At 40.6% G+C, this 24,693-nt stretch overlaps 1 protein-coding gene across 1 annotated transcript; it reads right to left on the bottom strand.

The window, feature by feature from the left end:
* On the bottom strand, positions 1-11,454 carry LOC145446688 (uncharacterized). The gene is made up of 9 exons (XM_080325042.1): positions 10,651-11,454; positions 9,915-10,093; positions 5,648-5,803; positions 5,083-5,259; positions 4,498-4,676; positions 4,322-4,413; positions 3,665-3,799; positions 2,775-2,922; positions 1-2,282 (listed from the first exon to the last, which is right to left on the bottom strand). Exons 1-9 carry the CDS (start codon positions 10,743-10,745, stop codon positions 1,401-1,403), a joined length of 2,043 nt encoding a protein of 680 aa, XP_080181168.1. The 5' UTR covers positions 10,746-11,454; the 3' UTR covers positions 1-1,400.
* Positions 11,455-24,693: the final 13,239 nt, after the last annotated feature.

Genomic DNA, 24,693 nt, shown 5'->3' with positions numbered 1-24,693 from the left:
TTCTATGAGAATACTTATATTTTCGCAAAGAAAGAAATGCGATGAAAATATTAAACAGCGAGTCATAAGTGTTTGGCTAGGCCGCGTTACTTTCAAGGTGTAAACGTAAGAGAAAGATAGTAAAATTGTCCAAGTCAATAACATACGATTTATGCCCCTTTACGTTGGCGCTAAGACAGAGACATGCGAATGAAATGAAAAAATCACTTTGTACAGGTAATAAGATGTTCGTGTGGCTCTATCGAGCGTTATGGGGATATCGTATATATCGACGAGCACGTGCATAGATGAGATTCGACAAAGTTCAAACTATAGTCAGGAATTGAATGCGTACATATGTGAACATTTTGTACTACTCATTGAGTTGCATAATAAAAAGAATCGGCCGAGTTCGGTATTGGAGCAACGCGGATTGAATAGTTTGAGAAGAACTTGCAGCCAATTAACTGATGTATAAGTAGGTAATATGATGCGATCAAGCACGTATCAAAGTATCAACTTGGTATACTGAGAATACTGAGAAGCTTGCTACACACATGGAATAATGTTCTTGTAATGCCATCCACGATATCTAACATCGCTTGTCAACAAATGGGCGCACGATAAGTGCCACTGAAGGGCGAGTGATGGAACCATTGAAACAGGTCAATGCAATATGGCTGTCCATTAGGTATTGTAGATCAAAATTTGGAATTTCAAAAGATAGGCGCGTGTCTCAATGCTTGTTCAAGGCAACTGTACTTTAGCTTCAATATTTGAGAACGGAAAATAGAGTATAAAAATGCACGGGAAGACGCACTCGATGGCAGTCCGTGCTGCAGCCTGTGTAACACTGGGAGATGTACGGATGCAAATACAAGATAAATAAAGCAGATGCATGAAAGTTCATCCTGTTTGAAATTTTCAAACAAGCAGCGGTGCCCTGTTCATCGTAAACTTTCGTGATGCTGCGCAAAGGCATTTAGCGCCCAGTACATCGTTCGCGCGAGCCAATATGCTACGAAAATGACAAGCATTAGTTACCTGTACGAAACTGAATAAAAAGGAATGGTGAGATTATTGAACTTGATGGTTCTGCTCGTTTAAAAAATATCAAAGTGGTTGGTTTTGATAACAAATTTGGCACGTAATTTTGGAACTTGTGTATCGTGCGAAGCTTGTCCCCATTTATAATGGATCGCCCAAACGTTTGCGAAGGCTCGAATCGACCGCAATTGCTTTCCACTAAGGATTCTGCATCGACAGTCGCATACATCCTAAGGCTAGCGATCGGCAGAGTTGATGGTGTACGCGTTATTTTATCTCCGCAGCTTCACTGACTGATGTTACTGCAGTGTCTCGAAGCGAACCGGGCTGCTTCGCATTTCTGATGTATAAGCAATACCGGCAATGATACGGTTTCAATGGACACCACTAGAATCATTCCCGCCTATCGGATCGCATCGCGTCAAAAGCGAAACGTCCTCAGCGTGCTCAGTCTTCACTTCTTTTGGTATGGTGTTGCCGCGCCCGGAGTCCTCAGATGTCTGCCTTGATATTTCCGAGGACGAATATGTATTTGTCGTAGAAAGAGTAAGCCCGTCGTCCGAGCTAACGGCCACCTCACTTGGGGAACAACGCGACGCGGTAGACCTTCCCGAATCTGACAGTGAACTCGTTAGGTCACCCTGCGCTTGAGTCGGCGCTGTTTCGTTCTCTTCCGATGAATCGCTCTGGACACTGAGACGAGTAATGGTGGTACTGTTGCTAGATGTCCGATGGGGGACGATTGCAACTTCAGCGCCTTCATGTCTGCTGTCTCCTTGTGACTCGATGTCATCGCACTGCTTTTTGGGCTTCACAGATTTTTTACCGCGGCGATAAACGAAGCATGCTGCTAAGATCAATACGATCACGCACACGAGACCGACAAGTATTACTTCTATTGAAAACAGATTAAATTCTCTCGATGTCGGTGTCTTGGTGTCGTCGTCGTGTACACCCGGCTGCTCTGCCAAACGGAGCGATTTACCGGTGTCCTTTATATAAGAGTTTGTTACCAGTGGCGCCTCGGTGGTACTGGTCAAGCCGGGCGTGAAGTCATAAACAGCAGTCTCTTTCTTTGGCGGAGGTGCGGTAAGGTCGCACTGGCGCTGTGCGGGTTTGTAGTGCGTGTCACTGCATCCGAGATCGCGGAGGTCGTGGATTACGGCGGACAAGGTTTTCCCGCGATGTTTCTTTGGCCAGCTGCAGTTTATGTTGAGCGGTTCTGCCCACACTGATGGCAGCCCGGTGAGGAAGTCCTGAAATTTCGAATATTCTTATTGAAAATGGTGTTTTACGAGCAAAACCGGGCCGTATAAATGATGATAGTTTCAGTGATCAACAATAATTCGTTAACTTGAATCGCGTAATGTGCGTCCAAGATCAGGAAATTAAATCCGTGATATAATGTCTGAGCTGATCAGTATCGAAGTAGGCTACTTCCACTTCCAGTTTTCTCAAGTGGGTTTTGCTTATCTGCACGATATACATAAGTGATTCTGTTTTGAGTACAGCTTCACGACTACTTAACAGTTTTTTTTTCAGGCAGAGCGACTTAATCTTGACATTTTGCATGTATCAAGTACAAAGTAGTATTTTCATGTTAACGTCTCTCTTATGAGTGGAATTGTCGTTCGAAAGAGCCTCAGTATCAAGGTGGCTAAAGATATATACGAAAATTGCACGTATTTGTATTATCAATAGTCCTCTGACGTCATTCGCGAAGATGTTCAAGCAATGTATGAACTTACGTAGAACGGTATGGTCTCGCAATCGCATTTCCATTCGTTTCCATGAATTTCAGTTCCGTTGAAGGCGTCGTGGTCAATCAAAGACGTGAACCATTGCGGGTGAGGTGTCTTCAAAGCGTTGTTGCTCAAGCTCAGCACTTCCAGATTGCTACAGAACAGGACATATTGTGTTAACCAGTTAACCTATGATAGGATGTTATTCGGTTATCAGAATAATAATAGTATATAAAAAGGTCGACTATCTCACATTATTGCGATCAATGATGGACTTTCAGAGAATATGTTTGGAATGAATTTTATTCGGCAAATTCATGATTTGGCACACACGACCTAGTATTGTTACCAGGTTTGAAACTCCGTGGTTAGGTCTTAGTACCTACGAATGCTCTGTGAAGACAGGTTTTCGGAATGCTATAACTGAATAGAAGAATGTGCCGTATGTCAGTGTATTTAGCATGTATATTTAGCATGCATATTCTTATGTTTCGAAGGGCCTCCGTATATAGGAATCGCGTAAAGATATGTTTATTAGCACTTCAGAATCATACGGTGGCCATACACGTCATAAATTGTAACACACGATCACATTCCCACTGTCGTGATCTGCAGATAATATTATCAACCAGGGATAGTCACGGTCTTCAAGAAGAGTGAAGAGAATGGGTATCGTCTTACACGTATAGTTTCGACGTATTATTAACCGTGACTAAAACCACGGTCTGACTGGAATACATTTGTGAGGTGACAGAACCGAGTGTGCTTTCAAACTTCGTGAATATCAAGAGACTGGACATGAAAACACTTCAGGTCGACATTAGGTAATGGACCTAATATCGCAGCGCAGTATCGAGAAGCCTGAAGTAATGGCGTTACTTGTCACGGCTACTTACCAGTTGTGGCAGAATGCGCACTCTCCAATGTCTTCCATGCGGTTTGAGGACAAATTCAAGTATCGTAACAGAGGCATACGGTGAAATGAGTCCTCTGGTATCGAGAGGATCGAATTATTTTGCAAAGACAGATTTCTGAAAAAAGAAGAAAGTGTAAGTCTGATTTCATCAAGTTAAGACGACCACTAAACTCTGACATATTCGAGGGATCTTTCGCCACGCTGACTGTAGAATATGGATCTGTCTCTGACTCTTAACATGACAATCTTAGGGCTTGGTTGCGTTCCTAAATTCGCCCACTTTCTGAAACACTAGCTATTAATATTTGCGTATGCACTGCTAGCATATTTGAGCCGATATGTTTTAAAACCCTAACTCTGATCACAAGTTTATAGCCTGAATTCATTATTTTCGTGCTTAAATCCATGCTCAGGTCTAAGACCGAGACAAATTCATTCACGAGCTGAATGTCTCAATACAAACGCGATCCACGTCAGGATACATCTTACATTAAATCAGAGTTGAATATGGCTAAACTTTCGCATTCTTGTCGTTAAACATCCTTGCTCAGCTCATATTTCACACCTAACATTCGGCACGGTCAACGTGCAACGAATGATGCATTTACGGAGCAGTAATTGAGCATTATATACTTACTGTAGTTTAGAGAGGTTGGACATGGGTGCGATCGTCAGCTCTTCCAACAGATTGTGCGCCAGATTTAACGTGTGCAGATTCCAGAGCGTATTCTGCAAGGAAATGATAATTGAAATGACATGGTGTATGATATTTGGACGAGTATGACTTCTACAAAATATCGGATCATATCTTACCATTGAAAATACAGGAACGGCAGTGAACGAGTTGTAGGAAAGCGTCAACACTTGCAAGTTCGGGGTGTTGGAAAATAGATCTTGGTCGAGCTTGTGCAATTCGTTTCCGTCGAGGTGCAGCCGCTCTAAATTCTTCAGGTTCGCGAATGCCTTTGGTTGAATGTGACTTATTTTGTTGCCTGCAAATAGACGGAACTTCACGGATTCGGTTACTTATTGGCAGCTTAAAACGGACCTGACAATCATGAATGCAATTTGTTTGGTAACTAAACAGCGGTCAAGTTTCGATAGTGATGGACACAAAATAATACGTCTAAAGTTCCGCTGCAGCGGTAAAGTACGATGACATTGAGATGCAAACTACTCACTGTATGCAAACTGTATGCAAACAACTCACTGTAGGCCTACTGCACAACTTCAACGTAAAGGAATAGAGTTTTTACCATCACCGTACATGGGTGGTACTAACCTCAATCCTGGGATATATCCCGAAATGAATTAACGTATGCGGTGGAAACCGGTGTATGCGGTGGAAACCGGTGGATATACGATTCTTGACAGAGTGAATAAGCAGAGTTCACTCACCACTCAGGTTCAGCACTTTCAAATTTTTCAAGATGTAGAACGACCTAGATCGCAAAACTTGCAGTCTGTTCCCCTGCAGCGACAGCTCCTTTAGCGACACAAGGTCGGTGAACATTGTCAGAGATATCTGACTTATGTGGTTGTTGGTGAGGTTCAAAGATTCGAGCTTTCTTAACCCTGAAATAGTAACATTTAAAATTCGTCTGATCCAAGAAAAAGGTTACCAAATACATTCTCAAGGGTGCGGACCAACGCCTGGCTTTGCAATCATGGTCAAATAAGGTCTGGTAAGAGTGTGGGAGAAAATAATTTCTCTTCGCAAACGGATATATCAGTGACAATACAATCCAGCGAAGCATGGGAATGCGATTGCTAGTTTGACCACAAAGGTAGGGTGCAGTTTGATTCTAATGCTACTCAGGTCCATGTTAATGCGTGGAAACGATGGGACAGCATAAAATGTTGAACATTGCTGATTCAATTCCAGGGCTGCCTAAACAAATTGTGGATGACATCGCCGGTATAAAATCAAGGCCAGTCAGCCCAGTCATTGCAAGGAACTTACCATGAAACGCGCTGCGCTGAATTCCTGCGATTAGATTATTGCTGAAATCCAGAGCACGTAGCTGTCCGTTGCCACGGAACGTGAATGATTCGATAGTTTTGATGAAATTCAATGCGCAGTTGAGCTTGGTGAGATTCGGGTATTTCTTGATTTCGTCTGCGGGAGAACGGGTCCGGATTTAGTAATTATAGTCAATCATACATGTCGCAATCGTGTATATTTCTCAAAAGATGCGTTTAGAAAAGAGATATATAAAGATACATGAATTATCACAAAATAGTTTCGCTTAGTTATGTAAGCTGTATAAATTACTATTTGCTAATTTTTCTCAAGGTTATTCGTGAGCAATTACTGTACTGTGATATGTGACGTTTCATCCCCCCCCCCCCATTAGCATGCATGCAGCCGATGCTGTGTCTCATTGCCTGGTGTTATTGGAACCACCCATTGTCTCCTTACGCGACTGATGCAGAATTTAGTCTGATTTGATTAAAATACAATAGGGGAAAGCAGAACCAAAAGCATTGGAGTAACCACGTTTTTTCGTTACCGATATGTTACACACCACTAGCGACCTTCGAAGTCTTTACAATAAGCGCGGTGACACTAAACGCGCATCTGTTCCGGGATATCAGATATAGGACTTCACCGGGCTAAGTAATGAAAAATAACTTTGCAGAACTGCCACAGCGATCTGCAGATTAACAGTTATCCGTCATGCTCAAAACGCATGTTGAACATCAATATTTATAACTGGCCCTCCAGAAACGTGCAGACCGCGTCACAAGTCATACCGTGGATCATATTATAACATAGAAGTCATTTCTTTATAGCTGTGTATTGTGGAATAACAGCTTGCTCAGAGAAAGGTTTTGGATATGATGTGCAATATATAATATGCTACGAAATACGGTTGCAGACTGCTTTAAAGGATCAGTCATTGTCGCATAAAGAAACGGTCGAATGGCGGGAAATATACAAGCGCCCGCCACAACAGGATGCCGCTGACGACATTCGCTCATAACAGCTATTGTGTTCTCGGTCACAGCAGACGAGCAGCGACGCATCTGTTTACTTTTAAACGTACAAAACGAGACGCTAGTCTCGTTACGTCTGCGGTCTGCATTCAGTCGAGCGCTACGCGACAGCAAATACCGTTCTTCAATAGCAGCACCGCCCAAGGCGACACACACGAAATAGCAAACATCTTCAACAGTTGTTGAAATCGTACTTGTTTACGAGATTTTAGGAAATGTTCGCTTTCAGCTAATCAGTCGCCGTCTTGGGCAATGCGACGTCATTATCGCTGGACCATACACTTTTATAATTCCCATCATACCTAGTTACGCTGAACACTTCTTTTTGGTGCTACTCGCAAGAAGACCAGTCCAAATGTGTGCTACCTGATTTCACGACATTTTAGCAGGCGACGCACTGTAAAACTACACATAAGCACGGAACACTTGAGCATATGAGTTTAAATAGACAGACAACTATGACTGTAAGCCGAACTTTACCCTAAATCTACTCCTGACCAATGTTCCCTCTAAGCTGCGCACGTGCGCAAATGCGCAGTGCTGAAACGGTCTCTGCGCACAGAAAATCTACGCTGCGCACAAAAAATCAGAAATGATGTTTTTTTATAGTTGTTGCGCACTGTTGTCCAATGGACCACGCACGCGCGCAGATTCGTGAAAATTAGGATGGAACATTGCCAGGGCCAAATAGTGTTATCACTGAAGTCTGAAACCGAGGTTCAAGTGCGCCCCGCAAAGGTAACTATTGCGCTCCGTGAAGAAATGAGAGTTCACAATCACCTGCGCCTCACGGAAGATATTTTTTAGTATGGTCTCGTACACGTAAGCGATACTGATATCATTTCAATAGCGCATTATTTTCTGGGAATGGCGAAATAATATGCTTTAACAAAGTTATAAATAACAATGGGCTAGCTCGAAGTTAATCTGTGAGAAACTAACGAATGATAGTCTTCTCCGCGTGACATGAACATTGCGTAAGATTTACTCAGGACCGTAACTTTCGCACCCCAAACCCCCCAATTGGAGGGGCCGAGCACGAAGGGGGTCCAAAATTATTTCGAGAATTAACATAAATCATGGTGTATTTTTTGAAATTTTTCAGGAATTTTTTTTCGCGCTACGCGCGTTTTATTATTGTCAGATATCTAATTATTGGGTACCCTTTCCCAACAAAAATTAGGCATGATTTATAGAAATGGGTAGTTGGGCGTCGGCCATTACCGCACCATGACGCGCCAAGACATATGAAGTTAAAGGCTATGTTACATGCGAATCCAAGAAGTGCGCCAGAACGATGATCAGCAGCGAGAAAACCTTGGGCGAAAAAGACTGCCCCGGTGCGGACCGAAAACTTCGATATATACAAATATATATGTAATTGTCCATGTCCATATGGGCGCCTAAATGGCTGGCGCCGAATGTTCCTGTCCTGGCGATCCGAGTCCCACAACAAGGGGGAACATTATTTTCCAGTTAAGAAATACCAATTTGAAATCGTGTAGGCCTACGTCTTTTACTTTAGTAGCCTACGTTTTGGCGATTTCAATATCTTTTGACATAGCAGATAGGGGGTCACGAAATAACATCATGTAACGAAGTCATTATATCAACGGGTACGCCCGAAGATGTTTTATTATTATTTAGAGGGCCTATCTATTCCAACACACCTCACTGGACCAGCTCTACCGGCAAATCTGATTATGTGAGCAGGGAGAGGATAAAAATTGATAGCAATATATATGCAATTCCCGAACATATTGGCCGATGCAATCATGAATTATAGAAATTTTTTTGCGCTTCGCGCGTTTAGGGACGCCACTACTAAATGGGCACCCAATGTACATGATAAGTACCGGAAGAAGCCTAGAGCCGTAGGGGGGTCTGGGGGACGAAGCCCCCCAGTAGTTAGTTTTATCGCCCTATTGGAGGGTGGTTGCGCACTGTTGTCCGAGGGCCTGCGCAGTGAGTTGACGTGTTTGCGCAGACTCTTAAAAAATAGAGGGAACATTGCTCCTGACCCAACTTACAGTAATCCAAGTGTTCAAGTCTTACATGCCAAGATATGGCATGGTATTGCGTGACACATTCTCAGTGCTCATATGTCCACGGACAGCGCTACTCTATAAAATGCTAGTCGAAATTTAGTCTGTATACTTGGTGTGCAACTGTGCATGACTGTAGCAGTCAAAACACCAAGCACGGCAAGTAGTTTAAGTCGACGCAATTCGAACCAAATCGATTACGTTGCAATGTGTGGAAATTTCGTTTTCGTGGCAGGAGACCTGAATCCATCCCTGATCTATTGAAGCAAAGACTAGGTGTATCTTAATAGTGATCACAGAACTTATGCGAAGAGTGAATTCAATCCAACCAATAACATCCTTTACAAAGACCTAAATCACTCACACAGTTACGCTGGTAGGTCAGAACATGTAAGTTGCATAGCAGTCATGTATTTAGTACCGCTGTGGTGTATTCAGGATCACAAAAAACAGTTATTTGTATCCTGTCCATAGAAGTTATATCGTGAATGCTATCGTTTTTAGAGCTGTTTCAATTCGTTGAATATTTCGTCGTGTTCATCTCAGCACACCTAACCCAATACAAAGTCTGACGAGATAGATGTAGGGCGAACTTTGATAGTTAATGTGTGACAGTGCAAACTTTCTATTTACCTAGGTGATTTTTGCTCGAGGGGACTATGACTTTCGATACGAACGTCTCGCTGGATGATAGTTCCGTATTTAGCGTAAATCCCAACTGTCAATGGACAAACAAATCTTTAGAATTCAGGCGTATAGCAAATATTATGAATCTTTATCTCGACAATAGTCGTAATACGGATAACCTTCGTTGAAGTATGGTCTTGGAAAAAACGTTAATTCCATTATCTCGCTCAGCCTTGTTTATTTAGATTTCAAGGACATTTGTTTAGTTTGGGGGTGTAATTTAAACATTCAATATAACGTGAGGTGTCGAAAGCACGAATTAAACTAAATTCTGACTACAAACGTGTTGAGTTTACGACCAACTTGACAAGTTAACAGAAGATCTCACAACAGCATGACTGTCATTTGTGACAATAGATATAGATAAGTCATTGATTTAACTGGGGGAAATTTCAGTTTACTACGCAACAAAGGCGCACTACTCCCATTGAAGCGAATCGTCCCGCACTACATGGGAAATACAGGTCCGAACTACCGCGAAATGACATTAGGTCTCACATTTTGATATCTCCTCAAGGCAATTGTCTTCAATGTGTAGGGCGACTGAATTTCGGCAAGTCTTGTCTTGGTAGATCTTATCCGGATTCGGAATACTCTTTTTGGTGGAATAGTCGCACCAGAGCACGAGGTCTCCACCCTGCATGCATTCGGGGAATAGATTCTCCCTCGGGTCTTTACTGTGAGACGAAAACAAAATTCAGCTGTATGAGACACCGCAAATGCATTATGCAAAAACGGGATAATTGACATTCACCAGACGCCTAAATCTAAACAGAGTCTTGCAAATCTGAAACGCCGAGACATTTTCAAAATGCTTCACAAAGCTGATTATTCCAATGATTGGACGCACAGTATTGGCTACGTTCCGAAACAAACTTTCAGTATCATTCACGATATGTCAGAAATCTGGGATACTCTGCAGCATGCAGCATGAAGGCGGTTGCTACTTTGCATGAATCAAATTGCAGAAAAGCCTTCTGTAACGTGATTGCAGCAACAGCGTAGAAAGTCGTTACGCACAAAAGACATCAGGTGGTAAACTGTCACAGAGTTGCGAACTATCTAGTCCTCACATGCTTTGCATGGACAATGGGCATATGACTCCAACGTACTATAGATCACAACATGACCACATCACGCATGACGACTGCGTATGTTCTCAATTTCGATATTTAGATCACACAACGAGGTAAGCATTGCACACAAACATCATTTAGCGTTAATGATAACTTACTCGGTGCATTTCAAACTCGTTGCAAGTCCCATGACGACCCACAATTGCAAAAGAAAAAATACCGGTAATAACCGGAACTGATCACAGGAATTCATAATGTAGCGGGCCTAGCGATCTGCGAAATTGGAAATCAACAGTTATAGCATACTGGCGCTGTAATTCTATACTGCTAAGATCATCAAGTAATCTGCCTCAGCGTACCACCGCCATTTAACACAGCTGTTCCAGCTCTCACGATGTTTTAAATATGCTTTCTGCAGCACTTCCACCAGATCAGACTACCTCATCGCTTGCACTTGGTTGGAGACACCGTAAACAACCAAATAGTGCAAATTCGCTGATGCCTATTCAAATCCTATTAGCCTATTTATCGCGGAAGTTGAAGTACAATATTGTCGATAATATAGATCACGATTACGGCGGTTGCCACTTATCCAGGCGCAATCGTCTGTGTCAATTGCTCTCAGAGAAACAAGCACCCTCTTATTACTATATTATTAGCACTGCAACTTGACTCACACTACACAATCGATCTCATTGCAATTGCCATGAAAGCAGTAACACTGTACCGCGGCAATGCAACGCAAATCCGTATTGACGACTTGCCACGTTCGGCTAGCACAGCGGATGCAGCACGTCACGTCGGGGGATGTCCCTCAACTGATGAACCATGACATCGTCATTTACTATTTGATGATATCATACCCGGCGTCTGGGCTAATTATAGACGACGTAACACAACCCCAAACGCCACCTTGACTTGAAGCACAGCAACGCAAATAAAATCCACTAAATCGGCGCCACTGTATCGTATTCTGGATATCTCGCCAAGTACAGAGCGTAGCAAACTTATTTGAAGATTATGCAGGTTTACATAGGGCATTACAGTCAGTCATGAATTTATGATGGTGCTACTGGCACAACTACTTGACTATCTGTAGATATTTGCAGTTTTCGATAGTTAAGCCGTTAGTGCTGTCGATGAAGTATGGCGATTTCTTCCCTCTCAAACATACAGATAGTTTCTCATTACCTACTCTCGTATTTCTTTATCTCTCGCTGTTCGTTCTCTCGAAAAGGCTGTTCGCTTACGACTTTACAGGTTTGGTCAGGCTATTTGGCATAGGTTATGTTCTCTGCGCTAGAAATCCCCTTGAGATATCTTTAGATAATGTGACAATGTATGTGCGATGTGCATACAATACACCCGATAGCGTATTTTAACGGTTTGTACCGAGCTAATTTTCCCAACACGTCACATTCTATTTAACAGACTGTAGTTACTTTTGGCTTTCCGGACCTCTCTCTTAAAATTTACAATTCATATACACAGAACCTTATATCCATCGTATTTAAAATAATGTTGTTGATACCGTCTGATATCGAGCAATGTTAATTATAAATTTACCTATTAATTCCGTTTATTTTTATACATCAATATTATGAACTTCACACTGTACTAAGAATGATATCACCATAAAAATGAGAGATTTCTACCGAAAATGTGGAACCGAACCTCCACTTGCAATCTTTCCGTATCTCCTAACTTATAATTATTAAAAACACCAAACCTACAATCTTATATTATTTATAAACCAGCCTGCAAATGGGATACACTGCCGTAGACTTGACATCATAATCGCTACGCGTAATTATGCAATTATAATTCAGTGTCCTCAGCTTTGCTTCTCTGACTGTAATGCTTTAGCTCCGAAGACTTGTATTGTAAACGTACATACAGGTATCGCCCATTCTAATACCATTATCCCAAAGCTTCATAGCCGTTGTTATGCTGGTAAATATTTCTAGACAGGTGCAAATCCATGGCTAATCGGGAAATCACAAGCCCGCTGGTTTTATGTAAGTTAGAAAACTCAAGCCTGAGTAACTACTTCATTTGCCACAACTCAATTGAACGATTCACAATTTTCGCGGAGAGCCTAGGGCGCTACATTGTTTTGAAACATCCTCGAAATATTGATTACTGTATAGGCCTATGATTTAATAACTTGATAAACGTCAGCGTTGTAGACATATCGGTCAAGTAATAAGAGCAATAAAACGGTAAAATCCGTATTGGTATAGTGCAGGTTATCTACTCAAAAGACGTAAATTGGGTTTTCTAGCCATTCCCATTCCATTTGAATATACGGTATACGCTGATATCACTAATCAGCCCTGCGGACTATTACGAATGCTTACAAGTTGTCTGTTAATGTTCAAATTGTTACACCGGCTTGTCACTTTTATATAGCTTGTAGTATACTTATGATATTGCGGAAATTCAGCAGCCCAGTATCATGTCGTGAGCTCAATCCTCGACTAAACTAACGACTCTTCTGCTTCGGCCGTGGTATATGTATGCCTAGAGTATTGTTTCGTTTCCACTCTCTTGCTTCTTTCTATTTCTTACGTATCTATAAGTTATAACTATAGTGTTTAGTCTGTAGAGAAGTAGAAACAAACGCAACTACACGAAACTTGTCTAAAGCTATCCTCGGAAAGTCGGAATGGGTTATTTGAATTTGATACGGGACCACGTCGAGTACTCTACAAATATAATAAAAGAGAATGATAGAAATCGAACCCCTACGAACTTTTCACGTGGAATTTTAGAAGGGAATAACGAGTTATGTGTTTGGGTTGACTGATGCGAGGTTGGATATAACTTCTTTTATTCGGTGTGTGGTTCAATCAAAGTTGTTATTACAATTGGGGCAAGTGAGATATCGCGATAAATACTTTGCGGCTATCACTGCGATGGATGTAATTACGATAGCAAAAAGCGTACTAATTGAGTTATCTCATGTATTACAGAAAACATATCGTCTGAATGAATATCTTCCTGAACATGATCGATCGATAACAAGCATGATAAAATGCGATGGTTTATTTGACCAAGTTCTATCGATGCTCTATGCACGGGACACACCATACTTCATGAATGCAATATCCATACGCGACGTCACTGTAGGCATAGCAGATGGTAATTCTTATAAGTTAAGTCTCGTGCTGCATCATGAAATACTTCAACAGTCCTATTCGATCCGGAAAATCCGACAGAATCATGTGAAGATCGCTGGTGATTTTCGGAGCAATGCCCTGCTTTGTAATACCGGATTTCAACCCCAGATAAGCAATCCGCCCACTGTTAAGAAACTGAACATTTTTTTGAAAGAAAGGGATGTAGCATGCTCATACAGTTAATAGTTCTCGCTGTAACCCAGAAAACTACTTTATATGCAGCGGTATGTACAATTGTACATTTTAAAGGTGCTGCAATCAATTTGGTTTACAAAATTGCCACAGGGATGAAAATTCGAAATGCGAACAGAAGGTAATATCGAATGGTATGACGTCACTTCCATCGGGGTGAGTGGTGATCCCCTGATCGACCACTGACTGTCTGGTTAATAAATAAACAAATTTGCAGATCATATTCACGATCGTTGTGTCGGTAATATTTGAATACAATATTCGTTGCTTGTCCACATTGTACTATATATGTCCACCACGCAAGGATTTCAAAGTAGCCATTATCACTCAATATAGTTATCTCTGCCTATTCACCTATGTGTAATGGATTACTAAACGCTCGAGCTAACTGCTAATACGGACTATGTTCCTATCGTGCAGAATTCAAGGTTCAATTGGAAATCAGACAACGGAATCTCATCCAAGACATATTCAAATTACTGCAGCTGGACATAGTGAAGATAGTGAAGACTTTGTCGAAATACGCCGTAGCAAATCCAATGTAGGTCTGCATTGAGCTTTAAGCGGCAATTGGAAGCTGTTATATAACTGCTCGCTGTTCAACTCCGTAAACATTCGGAACTTGATAGCATACATGTAATATCCCTATACACTATCTTTTCTAAATCAAAGTTAGTAGAATCTGTACTTGTTCTAACTAAGATAAGGGATATCCTGAATTTCGATAATGTTTTCAAATTAAACATTACCTTGAAACATTTAATAAATAAAAATGATTGTCCCCCAAAAAATAACCCCTAGTGTCGTTTGACTGAAAATTAATGCAGACATTGTCCCATTTCCGAAAAAAATGGCGCTAGTTACAGATCATTGACGGATTTCTGGCGACCCCACTTTCGCAGCCGTACCCAAACCTAATACCGGTGTTAGAGGCGCGAAAGTCTTTCCAGATAACGAGCAAGCACCATGATAGAAAGAGGATAGCAAATTATAATGCGTTCAAGTTTTTCATTTCAATTTAATCATACGCAATTCACTTCTCGAGAAACATTTATCCTAAATCTATACAGAGCCCCGAGAATCACATCCTACATACGACTCTTCACTAATCAAATGTTGCACAGTTGTAATCGGATTGAGTACAATTCCCTCGTTCGTGTGTCAGACAAGCATCGTCATTTATTTTCAGACTGATAAATGCATGCATCACCCAAGCAGGAACAAAGGAGTCTCGTTGAAGCAGCGTTCGTCTCGTGCTAGAGTCATGGAATTTAATGGTCCACTCACGCTTTGTCACCGCGGCACTGAATCAGCATGATTGGATTGATAGATTGCCACCATAAAAGCATTTCTAGTGATATGCCCTAGATTAGCGCTGGCATAAGCGCAATGTGCTGTTGTGGTGGAAAGATATTCCATTGAACATCATCTGGTAATATAGTTTTATGGGCACTATCAAAGATCTTGACGAAATTCGTACGATGTACAAGTCTGGGTATACGGATACACATGTTGTGAACTGCACTTATATGTGTACGGCATTAGTACAGGTTCACTAGCACATTGTGAAAAGACATTGAATACTGTCAGCCGACAATATTCGGGTACATTTCAATATGAATATACTATTCATTTGTCGATTACAGTCACTACGGGATCTTGAAGTATCCCATGTATTGTCAATGGAGAATCGGTTCGAAAGTATCTTGCGACGCAATAGCAAACGACAATATGCCAAATAACAGCGGTCGTGAAAAACCTCGTAAATTGACAGTTGTTCAGCACAATTCGTTCACGACTCCCGTATTTTGTCGTGATAACACGAAAAAATATTATTTACCACATTATATCATATTCCTCTCACGAACAATCAAAAAGAAAAATATCATTTGCGCAATGTTGAATTTGTATTTTTTGGTTTCATAATCAAATACCACTTTATTGTATGACATAGGTTAATAACACCATTCAGTCAGATTGTTTTTCTTTAAAACCTCGTTCAAAATAATACTTGTCCTCTGAAACATTGTTCAAATCAGAGCCGAGTATATACATTATGATGATTCGAGACTAGAGTGGATATTTCCGAGTAATAAAAATATACGACTTCTTTCCAAGAATAATGTGTAAACAAGTTACAATACTATATCTCCATCGCCGAGGCCTTGAAAGCTCGTCTGGCCCGGTCAAAGAATCAACAACAATTGTCCACATTGTGGTGCCAAAACTCATGGTCCTGAAACACGATATTACTTTGCATAACATGTAGTTGGCAACATTTTCCTTGTGGTCAGAAGTTAATACGACATGAGTACTGATTTGGCATCAAAATACCTGAGAATTTTAACCTACTCACGACTACATGTAGAACAGTCTATTTCGTACCAGGATTCGTGATTGAGAGCGTGGGTACACCGCAAGTTTTGGTAGCTATTATATACTCTCTTGGGTATAGGAATGAAAAGTAGTTTTATTGCGTAATGTTCCAAGACACCAAATATGCTCTCGTCCATCCCAGTCGAATATGCGGGTGACCAGCATGTTGATAACTTCAGATGCAAGCAACAAACTTAACATGCAAATGGACCCGTTCTACGTGTGACAACCGAACAGGAACACCGCTGAAAAACGCCGAAACTTGATCTAGGCAACACCGCGATAATGTCGGTGAGGTGAATCCAGAGGAACTATTGCACAATTATTGACTGAAAAACCCCGTGCAAAAAGTTTTTATATGCGTTGTTTTGTGCGGGAATGCAACGCCGACGAGCAGCATCAGTGCGTCATACGACTGTAGCTATAATTTACCTATTCAAAATTATTATACAAATCTACCACCCGGTTTCCCAGGCTTAATCGACACTCGACAGCGCCTCTGAGAAGCATCCGATATTCCTCAACGTGTGATATTTCTGCCTAACCGACATAAGTTGGGATATAGATTAAAGACCTGGTAAACAGGGGTACGGAACAGCAAGAAATTTTCAAAAGTACGTTGGAGTATCTCGCGATAATAATCATTCACTTTTAATTAGCTTCTTTGTTTCGTTCTGCATCCAAGAGATTTTGCAGCCTGGCGGATCGATGGCAGATTACGCACTGTTTGTTGGGTGTCGTAATCCATGAAAACTTGTCAAAGTCCGTTGGGATATAAGGAATAGCTTGTTTTTATTGTCGAGAATTCGCAAATGAAACCGTGGCGAATATAAAAAGTGTCTCCGAAATATTTTGAGGATGCCCGCTGTGTTACGAATGTATTTTTGTTGCTATTTGATAACGGAGAATTATAATTGAGAATGAATTAGATTTATGCGATCATTACAAAACTAATACATTTGGGTGTCGGTTTCATCGGTACATATTTTCTAAAATCATATATTAAATTGTGTATAAGTATATGCTATAAATATATGGATTCGGCGTCGTCGGGAGAACACATTCATTTCTTCATCTGTGTGCCTCGAAGTCGACTTCTACCAACCTGGTCTATTCTGACAGAAGGAATTCGTGTATAATCTAAAATAGTGCATTGGATTAAGCAATCTGTTAGTCTCGATCATTCCGTACCGGTACCGTCATATTTGGTGATACGATTGTTGATATAAAATATTTTTTACAATTCTTTACTAGTTCCTACACCCCTGACAGCCGAAAAATTTAGGGATTATTTCAGGATGAATGTACTATATGAAATCGACATACGCAAATGGCTATACATAACTAATTCTCTATTTATTCATTATTTAGATTTGATAAAAATCCACGTAACATCGAATCAAACCTAAAATGGAGCTAGAAACCATATATCTGGCGTATCATAATCAATATTTGATGGTGTTATATATTCCATACTACACAAGGTGATTATTGCTGCGCATGTCAATAAATCCTAAAATTAAATCGAGGTAAGAAGTTGGTGCCGAAATAGAAAGAGGTCATACCGTTGTGTACCCTGCCCTTTCGCCAAAACGCAACGCTGCTATATGCTGTGCAAACAAAGCAACGGCAACTCAATCTGAACAAGGCTAAATACGGTCAAGAGATGAGTTTTACGCTACACCTAAAATACAGTCCTTTATGAACATGCGTGAATTTATAGATCTAATAATATCCGTTATTTGTGTTCGTAAATAGCCGACAATGGAACCTTTAGGTTATAACGTTTACATTGCAGCAGTCTCAGGTATCTATAGATATGCAGTGACCCAATATCATGTGACGTAGAATATGTATCTTTATTTTCCATTTTCTACACCCACTGAATTGGATTATAGGAGATGGTTTAAAGAATACGGAGATAATTATTGGTAAGCCTGCTACCTGTCCAGTGGAATCAGTGAAATTATTTATATTTAATATATTTTTAACTTTCAATTAGGTTCATACCCTCTATTGTTGATGAATGCATTTTTATTTGGGTTGCAACATTATGTGTCATTACTTCCGCTAATATTCATTGTCTTTGCGACGGATTTGCCACACGTTTGGCGGACAACCACAACAGTGTTGTATCAGTTTCGAAGATAGGTCAATTTTAATTAGAGAATTATTGAAGTCAATAATTAATTTCCTAATGAAATCAAATACTCTAATTATTATTTTTATTACTAAATAAATTATAATATTATATTGTATTAGCGAAGTCTGTGACATGAGGCCAATGCCCGAAAATGCCATCCAAAGCTAAGGGTTGCTATGTAACGATTGAGACATGGAATTAAAATACGGTTTCACGCTAAGTAGATCAGTCGCAACACCTACAATATTTAGAAGTTCGTTTGTTTCAGTTGTAGCGTAAATGATTGGACTAATTGCTCGTCCGTTTGCTACCTCAGTGTCGGACACGGGAATTGAAGCGATACTAAAATCTCATTCCATCACATAATCGAGGTATAGAAAGCAACAGGAAAATACTCGCATCTTTTAACCTTGTTGATGTTCCGAAACGTAACATTATCCATTATTGGACTTTTCTATAGCCGTGTATACAGACACCCAATGCGTTCGTATTACAAAGAATGTATCGTACACAACTAATTCCGTCGAAGGTCCTATAATGGCCCTTGCTTCAATTTCTACAAACTGTACGTATACAATTTAGAGTCTCGTCTTATTGTAACCTGATTCCCAGAATGAAATCTCATTGTACCCCCATACCTTGGAAGTACCTGCTTCCCTATCCCGTAACGCACGCACAATGAGCTACACAGTCTTCGGTATATTAGGGGTTATTCAATGTGCAATATACAGAGCTTTTCTCACTTGAGTATTGTCTTCTTGCAGACCATTCGTTTACCTGGTTCGACGGCGGTTTGTGGAGAATAGGGACTTTACTGATTCAAATCCGCTTATTTTGGTTGTTTTTGCGAAGTACATTGCAGCATTGCAAATAACGATGAGTCGGGTGCTTCTTTAAAATGCATCCACAGTATAGTTTGTAAACCAGCAATGTAACTGGGCCGGGTACAACGATTAGAGTATCAGTTGCAATAATAATAGTGTCGAGTATAGTCAGAGATGATTCATTCGAGTACATAAAGATAACCTATTAGCCCCTTTCTATAAAAAGTCATTAAGATCACATATACATCGATAATTTTACGTCAGTAAGAACCTGAAATCTCCATCGGTAGCACCACAGCTAGGGTTGTATTTAAAACAAACTGTGTTTTAAAACACACGGTGTATTCAAACAAATAACCTTTGAATAAATGTTTTTTTAAGTTGTAAAATTATACCATAATTGTGTAAATACTCTCCAAAAACATGCTGTCGGTGCCTACGTACAATTACCACCCGATATAGTTGAATTATTATCGATATGGGAGGGTTGGAACCCTCAACATAGTCGGTTCAACAGCAATAGTATTTCGTGGAAGGACCTATATTTACCCTATATTTTCAATTGTCAATGTCAATCCAATATGATTTCACAATTGAATATTCGTGACGTCATGGCTTAAAAAAACGATAAAAAATATGTTTGTTTTAAATTAAATTTTGTTTTAAATGCAACCATAACCACGGCATTCGAATACAAGACTACATAATACAATACACGTGTTTGTGGAAATATCATTTCTGCGAATTGCTGACCGAGCGTTATCGTCGCCACAAAGTAGTGCGGAGCGGATCGACAATGAAATGACCGTGATCCGGTTCGAAAAACTCAGATAACATTTACCTACTGCTACTCACAGGATGGTGTTGAATATTAATTGAAACAATGCAAACAGTAAATTAAAAACCCAAAGATCAAGCCCAACCCTTATCTGAAGTAATTATGCTAACTTGTACTTAGTATACGGTTTATTTCTATGAACGTTTCATTTCAACTATTGATTCGAGGGTAGGGCTGTCCTCCTAAGCTCGATAAAAAGTAATTATCGGGCTCCGATCTCTCTCCTGTCGTTTCAGAAAAAGTGCTGATTTGGCTCCGAACTGACTCCGGCCAAAAATGAGAAAATCCAGCCATAAATCAAATGCGGCGCCGGTCCATGCCCCGCCCTACATCAAAGCTCTATGAATGAAGATTAGTCAAGAAATACCAAATGGTGCAACCGGCACTCTACTTTTTTACTCGCATTAAAGGTAAACATTTGAATTTTTTCCCAAGCCTTGCATTTCGTTATGCCGTCCTATTTAGTGGTTCCCGAATACCCGAATTGATTCGAAGCTTAATATTCGATTCGTAATCGAATCACGGAACTAACCAATGTACCAGATAGACTAAAATGATCTCCCGATTGAATACCTATCGATTCATTGCATTTATTATATTATTTTTCTGCACTGCTTAACGGTAGCTAACAGTGATTGAAGACGTGCACATGTAATTTAGACTTATAGACGTATTCCGATTATCATATACGTGACACATGATTGACATGTGAGAATATCGATTGATTTCCCGGCACAATTCCAATCTCCTTACATCCATTGCGGAACTACTTAAATACATGGGTGACGTAATGGCGGGGTCAGCAACACAATGAATTGAAGCGTGATTCTGAATGTGATAAATTGCGTGACAAAGGGGATCACGCTCTATAAGCAGGGTACTAATATCCACCGTAAAGCCTAAAATCCTAAGCCTATCGCATTTGAAAACGATGTAAGCGAGCGTAACTGACTTCATTACATGGCGGGATTGGAATGCGAAATACTGTAACATATAAAGCATCCCCCGGTCGGACCCATGAAGACAAAACTTTGCAGCTGGTAAGATCCTATTGTAAACGAAACATATCACGCAGAGACATTGCGCCGCACAGAGCTGCCCCAATTAACACTTCACATCTGGTGGATTGGACGTGGGTCATTCGGTAATCAATCTATACATCCAAGCCGTTTGGCGCATATATCGAGGTGCAAGTTGACAGAAAAGCTACAGTTTGGCAATGAGCGGTGTCGCCAAGCGCAAAATACGAACGATAGAGTTAGGCAAGGCCAATATCATTTGACTGGTTGCCCGACATATGAGCATGCGACACAATGGAAAACGACAGTTCAGCATGGAACACATCAGCATGCGTCACTTCAGCATGTGACTGTATAACCCCAAAACTTACCCTAACCCGAAACATAGCCTAACCTAACCTAACCTAGCCTAACCTAACCTAAACCCTAACCATAACCCAACCATAAACCCAACCCTAACCTACCCCTAACCCGTAATTTAACCCACATGCTCATGTGTCGCATGCCAAATTGTCGCATGCCGAAGTCTCGCATGCTGTAATGTCGCATGCTCATATGTCCACGGACCCATTTGACTACTCTTCAAATTGCAAGAAGCATATTTCTAACTAACGCAAAATTACTTGCTAATCTACAAATGCGTGGGCATTTCAAAAATACATTCAGTTACTGCGCTACAGGGTACATTTCTTCCTGTTGCCATGACAATTCCGCTTATAAGAGTGATCTAAATTTATTCCCCCCTACTTTGAACTATTCAAAATCCAAAAGCGTCATCAATAAATAGTTTCACGTAACAAACTTTCATGTAGAAGTAGAAGTAGCCGTAAATCAACACGACTTGAGTAGCTATCGCATATAAGCAAGCCGGTTTTGAATACTCCGAGAAAGAAGAAGTAATCCGTTACTAACCACCCCCGCCATTATGAAATGTGGAACATTTCGGCTACTGTAGTTAGAATCCGAAACAAATTGGAGCCTTTCTCGATACTTACAATACGGGAGTGCTTTCAGCCGTTTATGCTGCAAACAGCGATTGCCGCGAGACAAATTCATGAAAAAGGCTGCCAAGTTTCTGTCTAGTTTCAAAGTGTTTTCGTTACGGGCAAGTAGAACACGTTAATAATTTGCGCTTACGATCGGTAAATTACATATGCGAACGTCTGCTACTCATTCATAATTATATTCTATCTGATATGCCTGATAACAGGGCCTATACCTTAGATCCCTGTATATGAGTTTAACACAGGGTCATGCAAATACATACACTATGGATCTGCTGTGTGTACGACTGTGCGTATAAGTTTATTATGTCTCTTGTTTACCAGTGCTATAATTATATAATACTTATCATTACACACCGGACGATACCATGTTTTTCTCATATTTCCGAGACGTACGTATCGTCGGTGTCATAACTAGACCAATATTGACACCATCATATTCCTAAGCGCAATTCAAAGAGGTCATATTTACGACGACTGAAGGCTAAGTCGAGAAATGTCCGCCACAGCTGATCCAATGTTTGGATATATCTCATGAAGATTAGGCTGAGAAACACAAAAGGGATGTGCTTCACATAACGCTAAACGTTCCACCGACCCTATAAATACACAGTTGAATGCTACTACATGAGTTCTAATTCAATCGACTTCGACAGTCAATAGTGTGTATTGTAATAAAGTGGTGTTACATATGAATGGCTCGCTTTTTGCGTTCAATCAAGTGATTTCACGCCGAACGTTGGTAGGTGCTAACGTTATGTATGAAACACGGCAAGGTCGTGAGCCAATTTTGGCTTCTCGAGCTAATTGGCATTAGCCATGACGGTTCACCGCAGACTGAGGTGGCGTAACGTAGGCGTTGCCACTATTAGATAACAAATATGAACGAACAAAGTCCACTGCTAACCACAGATACAAACATTGCCAATCAATTGGTAAGTGTCAGAAAAAATATTATCATATCGTCTACTTGAAGACAACGCAGCGACCTGAAAACACAGAGTGCACCATATTGCTTTAGCGATTTAGTTAGGACCGAATGATTGTTGGCTGAACTGGCTTACAAAGGCTACATTGTACATGTTTCTGACATTTGTCGAATTGACTTCACGCCCACGCGGCTGCAAACGCATCGGATATGCACGCTGGAAATCATTACTTTTAAACTTCTTATTTTGTAAATTAGAATTCGGTTTTGTGATCTAACAGATCTTTTATGTGTGAACCTTTATAACAAGTTGGCGAAACAGCCCCGGGGCCTACAATATAATGCCGTAGGCCCCGCAGCCCCTATATGATGGGAATTAAAGATATTTTTTTCTAAAGTTGCACTGATTTGCAGTAGTCCTTTTGCGTTTCTCGTTAAGATATATCCTGTAAGTAGCCACTTGCCATCTACTATTAAAAGCACGTGACCTGACGTCTAGATCAAATCTACGTTTCGAAACTACTTGAGTACCGTTTTAGAACTGCACTGTCCTATTCCACATCAAGTAGTTTCACCTGTCTTTGAAATCGCCAATTCGTCATGTAGTGGTACAGAGTTACGTACGTTAGTGGAATTGCGGAAATTACATATCTGTGAAGTCGTTACCAAACCGCATACTTGTCGCCAAGTGCAATGAGATTGGCCTATTGTCGAAAAAGCACAAAATAATCTTTAATGTGACATAGAAATAGTAAAATATGCTTAGTGGTCGCATAAAAGGGGAATATTTGAATTTTACACATCATTCATACTGCTGTGAATAATCGATTCTATTCCAAGCCGTTTCAGAATCGAATATTTCACCAACGCGGTTTTGCACAGCCCTTGCTAATAGAACCAGAAGAAGCTTGGTGCACAAGCACATCAATATACCGCGTAAAGTTGTCATTTCTTGGAAAGATCAATCTGCAAAGCTTCAATGCTTTGTTAAACGATTTGGACCCGTCACAACTTTCACGGACAGTCACACATCTCCAACGCCCATTGACCTTGTGTTATCCGTGTCTGTCAATGTGATACATTCACCGCTGCATGCCAATATTATGGCGAGTAACTCATCGATCACAAACGGTTTCTTTGTAACCTTGATTTTAGCGGGACAACTTGAATACTTAACAACACATGGAATCAAGTGTTTTTCTGTGCTTGATCGCGTATACATTAGCGGGGGTATTGATCTAGTTAGCAGCTTTAACACATAGATATATCTCAAAATAATGGGTTCGATCCAGCGTATATACAGGGAGTAAAAGAATCGTACTCAAGAAGGAGAAAATCACGCACTCTTAAGGAATATCTATAGGATAGGGTGAGGATCAGGTGGAGCGCGATATCTGGTACGCAATTTCCTTTCCCATGCATTCAAATTCCTAAAAACGTATCAAACACATTATACTTTCTACGATGGAAAAGAAGTCGGTTCTGGTGTCATGAATAGCGCCCCAATTGGCGCGAAAACATGGTTCATGTGAACACGACCGCGGTTTCATTTCATACATCTGACCTGTTTGCCAAAAAGTTTGTACACTCTGAACACGCCTATAATAAACTTATGGGAGACAAATAAGCTCGCCATGATACAGATTTCGACACTATCGCGATATATATATATGATTCCCTCGTCCGTGAAAACCA

The sequence above is a fragment of the Botryllus schlosseri genome, chromosome 1 (assembly GCF_051294905.1).
Source record: "Botryllus schlosseri isolate E-star chromosome 1, Bs_hap1, whole genome shotgun sequence".
NCBI lineage: Eukaryota > Metazoa > Chordata > Ascidiacea > Stolidobranchia > Styelidae > Botryllus > Botryllus schlosseri.
This window is presented reverse-complemented; position numbering and strand designations above follow the sequence as displayed.